This window comes from Geotrypetes seraphini, chromosome 3 (genome assembly GCF_902459505.1).
Source record: "Geotrypetes seraphini chromosome 3, aGeoSer1.1, whole genome shotgun sequence".
In the NCBI taxonomy this organism is placed as follows: Eukaryota; Metazoa; Chordata; class Amphibia; order Gymnophiona; family Dermophiidae; genus Geotrypetes; species Geotrypetes seraphini.
This window is the reverse complement of record NC_047086.1, coordinates 397,596,780-397,609,744: the sequence shown is the minus strand read 5'-3', so window position 1 is coordinate 397,609,744 and position 12,965 is coordinate 397,596,780. Positions and strand designations below refer to the sequence as shown.

General features: G+C 42.4%; 1 protein-coding gene across 1 annotated transcript in view; it reads right to left on the bottom strand.

Moving 5' to 3' along the window:
• Positions 1-460: 460 nt before the first annotated feature.
• Positions 461-12,965, bottom strand: part of KCNK5 (potassium two pore domain channel subfamily K member 5) — a 99,673-nt gene continuing 87,168 nt past the window's right edge. The window contains exons 3-5 of the mRNA XM_033935477.1: positions 9,188-9,354; positions 4,015-4,183; positions 461-1,657 (exon numbers count right to left, since the gene is read on the bottom strand). Coding sequence (XP_033791368.1) covers positions 861-1,657; positions 4,015-4,183; positions 9,188-9,354 — 1,133 coding nt within the window. The 3' untranslated portion in view covers positions 461-860. The remainder of the gene's footprint in view (positions 1,658-4,014; positions 4,184-9,187; positions 9,355-12,965) is intronic.

Here is a 12,965-nt window from a genome sequence, read left to right as displayed (position 1 = left end):
TTGAGGGCTATACACTTAGTCCAGCGATTTTCCCCTTTATTCCCCCATATTTTTTCGATAGTACAAAAAAGTGTGTGGTGGGGGGGGGAAACCGTTCCCAAACCTGTCCTGGGGGACCCCCAGCCAGTCAGGTTTTCAAGATATCCCTAATGAATATGCATGAGAGAGATTTTATCATGTCTGTCTTTAATCTGACTGCCAGATAAAAATTGTTAAGTTGTTATATTTAATTATGTAAGTTTTCTTTTTACCCTAATAGTTGTTTGCCCACTAACTTGTGGCTTTTTAAGTTGTTCATCGCTTAGAAAGTTTGTATAAGCGATTCATCAAATGATAATAAAACTTGACTGGCTGGGGGTCCCCCAGGACAGGTTTGGGAACCATTGTGCTAGACTAACGGCCTCTTTCACAAAGCCGCGCGGCAACAGCCCCGAAGCGCTTTAAATCTCTATGGGCTTTGGGGCCGCTAGCGTGGCTTTGTAAAAAAGAGGCCGTAAATGTATAGCCCTCAATGGAGACTGCCCCAACTTTGTATGTGGGACTATGAACTTTTCAGCAGCCCCTTGTAGCAGTCCTTAAAACAAATAACCTTTACACTTAAGCTTCGGCTCACATATTCAGTCATACTTTTAACATGGATAGCTCCGTTGAATACTGGGTGTAAAGATAAAGTGAATAAAATAATTCATCCATTATCTGTATACAGAGGCCAGGTTTTTAAGCACTGTCCCCTGGTATTTTTGCATGATCTGAATATAATCTAAAATTATGGTCTTTATACTGTCTCAGTCACAGAACACATAACAGCATTAACCCTTCTTTCTAGGCTGCAGTTCCCAAGCTGCCACCTACAAAATCTTTCACGTGTCAGTGTTTGCATTGTTCACATTGTTATACTCATTCACGAGCTGTTCATATGGCACAGAAAGTTCCATTTCATTGCTGGAAAACGAGGATTCATCTGTAGAAGTGAACTTGTCCATGTCTGGAGACATGCTGGCTTCCCCTGCGTTCTCCTCATTGGAGGATTTGGATTTCTCCTCATCTTCTAAAAAGTCGCCTTCCTCATTGACAAAACTGATGTTATTCTCAAAGATCAAAGGCTTGTTGTCGCTGGAATCCCAAATTTCCCCTTCTTCCTCACTGATACGGTCCAGCTGGTTTATAAATATAGTTTCTTTGCTGTTAAGGGACCTTGCGTCATTTTGTTTTGTGGAGCCACTGGAGAATTTAACCTCCTCATAATTGAATCCATTGTTCTTGGTGTACATCACCAAGAGTTCCTTGTTTCTCTTGTCTAAATTTGGTTTTGTAGGCCCTATGTCCCCATTGTTCATTCTCTCACCTCTTGTCTTTATGCCTTTCTTGCCTATCTGCTTTATGAGATCATTGTAGGTCTCCTCTTTCTTGGATAAGAATCTGAAGATGTTCACATCTTTGGAAGTGCCCACTTGAAGGGCTTCGGCCTTTTTGGAGCGTGGGTCCAAGTCAAAGGATTCCTTCCTCCTTTTCCTTCGTTTTTTGATTGCTTTGTGGACTTCAACGAACATGCTTACTTTCCAGTTGACAAAGAGGGAAAGCCAGGCAAGGCCTAAGTAGATCCAGATCTCCACAAAGTATCTGTAAAGCACATTATATTCAATGTCTGGGTTCACACCTATAAAAAGAGAAATAAAAGTGAATTAAGCTACTTCGAACAATCTAGGATATAAATGCAGATACTCAAAAGACCAACTGAACTGGTGAAAGGAGGGGAAGAGCTAGGAGGATGGGAGAAGAATCCAGTTGCATAAGAATTTCTCTTAAAATTTGAAGAAATCAGGATGGCTGAACAAAACTAAACCCGCAATTGCAACCCTGAAGTTTGGCTGGCCAAGGTGAACTGTTACTGCTTGCATTCTGTAATTCAGTACCATCACCAAACTTTCTCCCTTCCCCCTCACCCCCAGAATTCAATCTGCTAAACCTCACCCAATTAGCTGCTTCATTGATATCTTCGCAGGCCCAGTCCAAGGGATTTGATCTCCTAGACAAGCTCTCAGCCTTGTGCCCAACCGGGTCTTTCACCCTCTTAAAATCTGCATAAGTGGACTCAAATCATGGATTACCTTATCACCTAACCCAGATCTATAGAATCTTTACAGGACAGACATCGCACTTTTAAATACTAGAAGTCATTTTCTATGTACATACATACATACATACATAAAGGCAATTTCCAAAAGTCATTTACTGACATAAATGGTTATTTATCGAGGTAAATGAGTGATTTGAAGAGTGCCCACTCTCCATGCAGGCCAAAAGTGAACACCCGTAGCTCTATCAGCTTTGTGACAAGACAGAATCTGTTTTGCTTTGATGCCCCTCAGAAGCTGCTGCCTTAGGTAAGTGCCGAGTTTGCTTCATGTAAGCCTGCCCTACAGCCTTTTCCCATATGAACACTAGTAACAAAGCTTCAGGTTTATGGAGGAACTTCTGGTGCTTCTTCCATCAGAATTACTCACCTGGTAACGGCTGAACACAAAATTTGCACAACTTATAGTATGTTTGTTGAATTCCTGCCTCAAGACTGATAACCAGCCAGTGACTCTGGTAGTGAGCGCTGCTTACTGCCATGTGATTGACCAAGGTTAGATCTTCCACACCCCAATCGGATGGGGATGCATCTGGAGGCAGCATTCATAGTACCATCTTCCCCCAGAAGGGGTCACTGCTTAAGGGCAATAGCTCATGCCTATGATTGTAAGGGTCCAGGAGTCATCCCAGGAGAGGGTCTTTAACTCAGTAGGTACATGAAGGGGGCTGTAAGGTTTAAGAAAATCCCTAGATACTTGTAAACGAGGGTTCATACTGCTAGGTCATCATTTTAAAAAGGGAATTGTTTTTAAAAAATGTTCTTATCAAGCAATATTCTTCTGGAATAGTTTGCCATTAGCTGTTAAAACATTTTTTCTACATTTCTTTCTGCAAAAGATTGGGGAAAACCCCGCCCCGCCCCAACCCTACCTACCTACCTCCTTGACTATGTTACCTAGGATAGGACTTGCGTAGCATGTATTTTGGTTGAATTGCTATTTGGTTTTTTCAGGGATTAAGTGGGTTACGAATGCCAGATTAGAGTAGATCTCAGTCCTTGGCCTATCAAGCTGGAAGCTGCCAGGACCCAAAAACAGGGTTGACGATCTAACACTAGATCCACTCAGTTCGTTGACCCAAGATGATAAAGCCGTATGTTAAGTGAAGATCAAATTGTATGCTAAACTTGATTCTATGTATATTAATCTAAGATGATCAAAATGTACTGTACACATGTCCATTTATAACCCGTTTGTCTATGTTTGGGACAGACTTAATTTTTCCTTTTGGTGGGAAACTTTGGGCTCCTTTTATCAAGCTGCGCTAGTGGGATTAGTGCGCGTGACGTTTCATCACGTGCTAACCCCCGCGCTGGCCAAAAAACTATACCGCCCGCTCAAGGCAGGCATTAGCAGCTTGATAAAAGGAGCCCTTTATGTTATAAATATTTAAAAAATATTGTGTCATAATAAACTATTTAAATTAACATGGGGTCCACTGACAAATTTTGTTAACTCTGATTAGTTGGATCATGCCTTTATTTCCTATTTGATTTGCACATCCAGGGAAGGTGGGAGGGATGGGGGGTGGGTAATATATTTTGTTGCATTCATTGATCGATTGTAAGTGCTGTCTATGACGTTTATTGTATGTACATATTTAATGCACTGTTCTCAAACTGAAAATTAATATTTATTTAAAAAAAATAAATAATCTTGTAGCCCATTCTGAGCTTGTTAGGGAAGACAGGATATAAAATGAACCAAATAAATAAACGGCAGGCTAAACATCTTGTCCATGGCCAGAACCTCAAGGTTAGAATTTAGCTTCCCGTACACCGAACACTAGGGGGCTCCACCACCCTGCTGTACCCTCAGATGTCATACCAATCACCTACCACTGCTGCCAAAGAACATAAAATATACAATTAGTACTAACCAGCAACGTAATCTCCAAATCCTATGGTGGTGATGGTGATAAATGAAAAATAGAGGCCTTCAATGTAGTCCCACTGCTCAATCTTCATGAAGATGAAAGGAGGGATGACCAGGTGCACTAGCACTCCCCAGAGGATGAAAATGGCCGTGCAGGCGATCTGAGCTTTCCTCTGTTGGTTTGGCATAAAGAGGGAGAGACATGAGGTGGTCAGTGATATTTTCCTTCTTTTGCTCTAAAGTAGGGGTGTCAAAGTCCCTCCTCGAGGGCCGCAATCCAGTCGGGTTTTCAGGATTTCCCCCAATGAATATGCATGAGATCTATTAGCATACAATGAAAGCAGTGCATGCAAATAGATCTCATGCATATTCATTGGGGAAATCCTGAAAACCTGACTGGATTGCGGCCCTTGAGGAGGGACTTTGACACCCCTGCTCTAAAGGGACTAACTTTCAAACGAAATGCAACAATGCAAACCAAGGAAATTAAAGTTATCCAAATGGCAAACACCACAAGAAAAAAGAATGCGTCTTAATGAGACTTTTTTTCCCCCCATTGTATACTTTTCTATTACAATAGATCAATGGATAACATCACAAGATGTTAAAAACAAAGAGAAAACACCAAATTTTTTTATTATCTTAGGCTTCCATGGCTGGCATCATGCTTGTTGCAGTTTTCCGGGTCTTGCCATGTCTGGTTAGGTAGTGGTGTCCTCAAACCCAATTTGGTGGACCTTGAGGTAATAAAGTCCATTGGCCACCAATTTCATTTTAGTGGGAAAATTTCTTGGATTTTCAAATTTGTGACCAACGGACTTTCCCACCAAAATTCAAATTGGTAACCAATGGACTTTCCAGCCTCATTCACCTCAAGCCCCAACCAATTGGGTTCGAGGACCTACTACCATGTTTCCCCGAAAATAAGACACTATCATTAATTTGGGACCCAAAAAAGGCTCTAGGTCTTATTTTTGGGGATGTCTTCATGTAATGATCATCTCTCCCTTCCTCTCCTCCACCCCAATTCTTCCTATTTCCTTTCTCTCCCCCACATGTGCATTTTTCCCTCCCCTCTCACCAACCCTTGTGCAGTATCTCCCTCCCTCCCTTCCCCCTGTGCAGCACAACCCTTGCAGCTTCTATCCTTCCGTTCCTCCCATCCCCCCATGTACCATCTTTCTATCCCTCCATCACCGCTGCCCTGCACCCCCCACCCCAACTGACCAACTCTCCCTCCCACCTGAGCCGTGAGACAGAAATACCTTATAACAGCGTCGGCAGCAATCTACACAGGCTGCTTCACGGCCTTCTATCTCCTGGGTGTTCCTCTGCCGCGTTGCTGTTGACATCATCAGTGATGCGGCAGAGGAACGCCCAGGAGATAGAAGGCCATGAAGCAGCCTTTGTAGATTGCTGCTGATGCTGTTATAAGGTATTCCTGTCTCGCGGTTCAGATGGGAGGGAGAGATGGATTGGGGAGGGGGGTGCGTGGTGGGCAGGTGGGGGGGAAGCGCTTCTGCTGCCGGCAACTAAGACTTATTTTCGGAGTAGGTCTTATTTTCGGGGAAACACGGTATATATAAAGACAAATTGCAGACCTTGCAGCATACCCTGAAGAAAGCCACAGCATATGATGACTGAAACATGGGTTCTACCTGATCAGATGGGGTGAGATCCACGAAACTGCAATAAGCATAAATTTTTGGTAGCCTTTCTAGTCATACATGGATTGATAAAATATTTTCTATAGCAAATAATTTACATAGTTTGAGTCTTCTGTAAAAATTTTGAGTCTTCTGTAAAAATTTTGGGTATTCAGGTAGATAACCAGCGTTCTATGGAATCCCAGGTTAACGAGCAATTCATGTATAAAAATTTATACTGGGTGCAGACTCTTGTACTGTTCAGGTTGGATTATTGTAATTGTGTATATATGAGCTGCTCTACATTTTTGCTGAAGAAACTGCAGATTGTACAAAATTGTAAAGTTAGACTTACCTAGCAAAAAAAGTGATCATGTGATGCCTATCTAGTTTACTATTTAACAAGATTCTGGTTCCCAGGTGTCTCTCCTCACAAACAAACAAAAAAAACCCCAACTCCTTGAAGTATGTGCCATTTCTCTAAATGAATTGCAAACTGTTGGGTGCATCCAAGATTTACTTATTTAAGAATAAAAAGGGAACCACTACATTCTCTGGAACTGGTATCACAAATCCCAGGAGCTAGAGACAAAAATCAAAATATCTCATGCCAAGGATACAAGAGCTTTTGAGATCTTGGGAGGTCAGTACCTCAACTTTTCATCTCTAGAAATGAGGGCTTGCCTAGCACACCTAGAGGTTGGAGCCAACCAACTGGTTCAACATTTGTGTGTAGGAGGATCCAGCACATACTTTGGGCCAATCAATGATGATAAAGGAAGTCTCAGCTACTACATGGCAATGATGGCCAAGGGTATGCTTTGCTAGGCTCCAGTCTCTAAGCCTTTTAATTCCAACTTTGGCATTCCACAAGGTTCCATATTGTCCCCCTAATGTTCAAATTTGCATGTATTTGTTTCAAGCAGACCTGGGGACTAGCATCTTCCTATCTTCTACCACATTTCGTACTACACAACCCCACAAGGTCATCTTTGCATACCCAAAGATCATTGGCTGTAAATACAAATCCTTTTTGGACAGATCGTTCATGTTCCAAGCAAGCAAACAGCAGTCCTGGCTGGGTAACTACATCAATGGAGCCAGGCTGACCTATGGCGCCTTTTGGAAAGAAATTAAAACCGTACTGTTTGACCGATTCATCTCCTAATCAGAAGCCACACTAAATATATATTTTCCTTCCGTCTTCTCCTTGTGAAATATGATGTACCATCACCATTTGCTTTCTGTAATTCGCCGACTGTCCAGCCCTCTTCGATGTGAACCGCCTAGAAGTCATCTGACTATGGCGGTATAGAAGAAAAAAGTTATTATATTATCAATATTTATCTGTCCCCTCTTCTAACCCTCAGTCAATCGATCGGATTCACTGCCTATGTTTATGCCAACGATCTTCAACTTCTTCACACCGTTGATCCCACTAATCAAAATTTTAATCACTACCACCAATCTTAAATTGGCTAAAATTCTAGTAATATACTTCAAGTGAATATTATTTGCAAAAAATCAAAATTCTCTTTTATTCCTGGTCTCATTCCATTTGACTCCTATAGACAGTAGCTACTAAATTCAACTTATAACGACTTATGGGTTTTCTTGAACCAGTAAAAACTGTTCTAATTGTAAAGGATCCCAGAAGATGTAATCTTTGTTCTGATACTTTAATAAAACCTTTGCAAGGGAATTTTAAATAGAAAGATGCTTCGATTGCCAAGACACAAGGTTTTAATGTTAGAAACGCCTTTCTTTTAAACTGTGTTGTCTTAGCAACATCCGGAAAAACCAAAACATTGTCCCCACAGAATTTTTTATTTTTATGTTGAAAGTAGGTTTTCAAAATCAGTGTTATGTTTTTTATTATGTTTGTAAATTTTTCGGTTTAAATTAAGTAATCTCCCTAAATATGGGCTTGATGGTTGTTTTTAGTATTACTACAATAGTAGTTTATTTCCTTTCTTTTCTTTGTTTATAAATTCCATTCTTGTACTTTTGTGTAATGTATAATTTTGAAAATTACAATAAAAAAAAAATTGACTAAAATTCACGATTGGCTAAACGCAAATATGCTTTCTTTAAGCATTTCTAAAACAAGTATCGTTCTTTTTCCATGGAAAGATGGCTTAGAGTTAAATCGCACCAGTTTCCATCGATAACGTCCCTCTCGAATCAACTTCAACAACCAAAATATTAAGTGTCCTTATTGATAATAAACTTTTATTCCATCCCCAAATCAGTGCTCTGGTCAAAAACTGTTTCTACAAACTTAGGATGATCAGATCTTTGGTCCCCCTCCTTGACGTAAATTCTCTTAATGTTTTAATTCATTCCCTCATAATATCTAAAATTGATTATTGTAACTCATTAGATAAAGGGTTGTGTCAAAAAGATATAAAACGCCTTCAACTCATACAAAATACAGCTATTAACATTATTTCGGGCCCCAAAAAATTTGATCACGTCGCCCCTTTGTTACAAAAAGATCGTTGACTGCCTATTTCACACCGGATCACCTATAAAATTGCTCTTTTAACCTTTAAAACTATACAGACTGATACCCTTGCATTCATAGATAGATTACTGATTCCTTATGACCCTCCCAGAACTTTAAGATCAGCCTCTCAACAGTGCCTTAATGTCCCATCCTGAAAAATAATTGGCACTCGTCGTACCCTCATTTTCTCAGTCACTGCCCCATTAATCTGGAACTCTCCCTCTATATCTCAGAGCCAAACAAAACTTGCAGAAATTTAAAAGTAGCCTAAAATGCTCGCTCTTTAAAGACGCCTATAATTGATTTCTTACATATTCTCTTAATTTGTCTCTTCCCTATTGTATTTTCCTTTTATGTATTCTTTTGTAATAAATTGTAGTTCTTCCCTTTTCTCCTAATGTTTTCATGTCATAAGTATGTTTGTTTTGTTGGTCTACGTTTAATTATTTTATATGTTCGCCTCCTATCTATTTTAAATTACTATGTACAACGCTTTGTACCACTGGAGTAGCGTTTAATCAAAATTCAAAATAAAACTATGAAACTACTAGTTACAGGAATAACTGCTACATGATTGGGTTAAGTTGGAGGGGGGGAAGGAGCAAATTAAAGGAGGAGGAGATCAACACTGCAAAATTCAGGCTTATGGCACCAGGAACCCAGCTGGACTAGACTCTGAACAGGACTGCCCCAATGAGAAAGCCACTGACAAAGCTTAGAAACCTGTATTTCTGTTGTAGCAAATAGATAGCACAGGGGTAGGGAACTCCGGTCCTCGAGAGCCATAGTCCAGTCAGGTTTTCAGGATTTCCTCAATGAACATAGATTGAAAGCAGTGCATGCAAATAGATCTCATGCATATTCATTGGGGAAATCCTGAAAACCCGACTGGACTATGGCTCTCAAGGACCGGAGTTCCCTACCCCTGAGATAGCACATTAGAAATGAATTTCAGACAGCAAAGAAGGGAAAAGCCAAGAGAACAGCTGATTGTGTTGTAAAAGCGTCAGCTAATGACTTACCAAGCTCACGCCTCTCTTTGTCAGGAACTGGCCCAGCCTCTTCGCCCGCCCACCGAAGAACTTTCCCAGAGCGCTGATCCAAGTCAGACACAGGGGCACCCCGAAGAGCCCATAGAACACACAGAACACACGGCCAGGGGCTGTCTTTGGAGCAACATTTCCATAACCTGGGATAGGGATGGAGAGAGAGAGAGGTCAGAGGAGTACAGCAGACAAGCCCTTCCCCAAATATTTCCCAAGGTCTAGAAACAAGGGTTGAAGGGTGGGGAATGATGATCACAAGCACTTGTGGTAAGCATTATATGCTAACGGCTTACAAGCAGCAATCTTCAACTTTTGGTTTAGTCTCATGGCACACCGGCAAGGCACACCATCAGTTTAAAGCAGTGGTTCCCAACCCTGTCCTGGAGGACCACTAGGCCAGTCGGGTTTTTGGGATAGCTCTAATGAATATGCATGGAGCAGATTTGCATGCCCGTCACCTCCATTATATGCAAATCTCTCTCATGCATATTCATCAGGGCTATCCCAAAAACCTGACTGGCCTGGTGATCCTCCAGGACAGGGTTGGGAACCACTGATTTAAAGGATATATATTTAAACATGAGTGACTGACCCACAGAGAGTGGTAGGCACAGCTCTGGCTACCTTGTTGGGCAGACTGGATGGACCATGTGGGTCTTTCTGCTGTCATTTACTGGATCAGGGGTGTCCAACCTTTTGGCTTCCCTGGGCCGCATTGGCCAAAAAAAAATTTTCTGGGGCCGCACAAATGCTGCAGCAAGACAGGGTTCATAGACAAAATCACGCGAGACAACGGCACGCCAACAACTGAGCGCAAGGTTGACGGCGCGCCGAAGAAAAGCACTATTTTAAAGGGTTCCAACGGAGGGTGTTGGTGGGGAACCCCCCTATTTTACTTAACAGACATCGCGCTGGCGTTATGGGGGGTTTGGGGGGTTGTAACCCCCCTCATTATACTTGAAACCGAACTTTTTGCCTGTTTTTTAGGGAAAAAGTTCAGTTTTAAGTATAAAACCCCCAAACCCCCCACAACGCCAGCGCAATGTCTGTTAAGTAAAGTGGGGGGGTTCCCCCCCACACCCTCCGTCGGAGCCCTTTAAAATAGTCCTTTTCTTCGGCGCGCCATCAACCTTGCGCTCAGTTGTTTGCGCTCAGTTGTCAGCGTGCCGTTGTCTCGCACGATTTAGTCCCGTCACCGCAAGACAGAGGAGGGAGCCAGCAAGACGGTAAACACCCGGGGGCAGCAGAGGAAAACACTGCATCGCCCTCGACCGGGGCCGCACAAAATACTTCACGGGGCCGCAGGTTGGACACCCTGCTTAAGATTGTGTTTTAAATTTTAATTATTGAACTTTAATCATTGTGTTATCTTTATAGCTGAATATTTTTATTGAAGATAAGATAATTAAAATGAGCCACAAACGTGCATTCAAAAAAATATTCCGATTCTCATGTCATCTGAGATGAATCAAAATTAAACTCTCCACTATTGAACACATTGTGAACTCCAAAACCTGAAAAAAATTCCGACAAATATGTCATACAACAGCACTGCTAATTCCTAAGATTCAGTCAGCAAGAACCCAACATATGAATAGCCAGCACTTCAAATATTACACTGGGCCCACACACCCCAATACGAGCTACCATACTTCCTGTCTCATACGACACAGACAGATCCTCACCAAACAGAAAACAGGATTACAAATTAGAAAGCTATAAAGACAAAAAAGTTGAACTGGGAACCAAGCCAAATTAGGCATGCACCACAACACGGGAGACACGTATTGCAGTACTCCCCCAGATATTGGTGGTGGTTCCATTCCAGGAACCCCAACGAATTTCAAAAATGCCTGTCAAAAGACAGAGGAGGCAGGAGAGGGCGGCTGGAGTGCCGGCGGGTGAAGAAAATCACTACATCTTTACAATTTGTACATATATTATTCTCCTCCTATTCTCATCTTCTTGGATAACCCCTTATTCCCAGTTCTCTCCTTCTATCCCTCATTTTCTTCCCCCCTCCACCCAATCACCCTCTCTTGTAGCCCAACATATTTTTATCAGTTTTCAAGTTTATTTGGGATTTGATAAAAATCACTTTTTCATGGATTTGGGGGGGGAATCGCCGACATACTTTCAACAAGAGGGAAATAGAGGGAGTAACTACAAATTAGTATAGGAAAGAAAACAATGGTGGAAGGGATGTTTGGAGAGGGGCACCTGGCACGGGAGTGGGCCTTCAGTGGCAGGAGGGAGTGGGTATCCCTCCTGCCTTTTTTTGGAGGGGGATGTTTGGAGGGCATCTGGTACAGGAGTGAGCCTTCGGTGGAGGGAGCATCCCTTCTGCCATTTTGTTGCCATGGGGGGAGGAAGTCACCATGGTAGGAGGGAGTGGGCATCCCTTCTGCCATTTTTTCTCGCATGGGGGAAGTGGGTTCAGCCTGGCAGGAGAAGTGGCCATTCCTCCCGTCGTTTTTGCTGGCGCGGGGGAGGGTTTTCTTCTTCCTTTTTTTCTAATGGGGCAGATATTGTGCATGTGTAATATGCACAGCATCTGTGCCCATTAAAAAAAAAAAGAAAAGAAAAGGTTAAGACAGCTTTTTTTTTTGATTGCTAAAAGTGATCACTTTTTTAGTGCATTGGGAAGCCACGTTAGAGCATCAATCACTCTTCTAGTTTACATGGCATTTTAATATTAATCAGCTTATTTGCATGGTCAGATCGGGGAATGAGCGAACGTGCAGAAAACCAAGTGGTGAGATAGTTTTCTGCATCGGGCCGGCAAATGCGCTCATCACTAAAGCTGTTAAAAACAGGTTTAGCGACGATCGCTGGCTTTAGTACATCTGGGCCCTGATCTGCTCCTGCTCCGCATACAACAAAAGTTTCGTCAGAAGGGGGCAAGGCACAGCACAAGAGATGCTCTCCCATGTGGCGGCAAGCAGTGGCTGTGAATTACTGGGTATTGCCAGGGAACCTCCTTGAAAGTTGCAGTTTAAGGTGGATCAGGGCTGGGGGGAGGGGCGTGAGGAGAGCGGAAGAAATGCAATTTGCTAGGATTCCACTGGATATAAGATTGCAATATGACACAAAGGGGAAAACACTCAAATGCTGGGATTTTCCCCTCTGTCTACATTAGTATGTGTGTGGGGAGTGTGTGGCGCAGTGGTTAAAGCTACAGCCTCAGCACCCTGAGGTTGTGGGTTCAAACCCACGCTGCTCCTTGTGACCCTGGGCAAGTCACTTAATCCCCCCATTGCCCCAGGTCCATTAGATAGATTGTGAGCCCATCAGGACAGACAGGGAAAAATGCTTGAGTACCTGAATAAATTCACATAAACCATTCTGAACTCTCTTGGGAGAACGGTATAGAAAATTGAATGAATAAACAGTGTGAAAACCAGAGCTGATATTGTGATGTCATAATGCCTCAGAGGCAACCTCCTCAGTGATGTCACAATGGCTCAATTGTCCTGTACTTGGCTTACTTTTACTATATTATGATTTCTAGAGTGGTGCAGTGGTTAAAGCTACAGCCTCAGCACCCTGAGGTTGTGGGTTCAAACCCACGCTGCTCCTTGTGACCTTGGGCAAGTCACTTAATCCCCCCCATCACCCCAGGTCCATTAGATAGATTGTGAGCCTGCAAGGACAGACAGAGAAAAATGCTTTGAGTACCTGAATAAATTCATGTAAACCGTTCTGAGCTCCCCAGGGAGAACGGTATAGTCAAGTTAATAAATAAATAAATAAA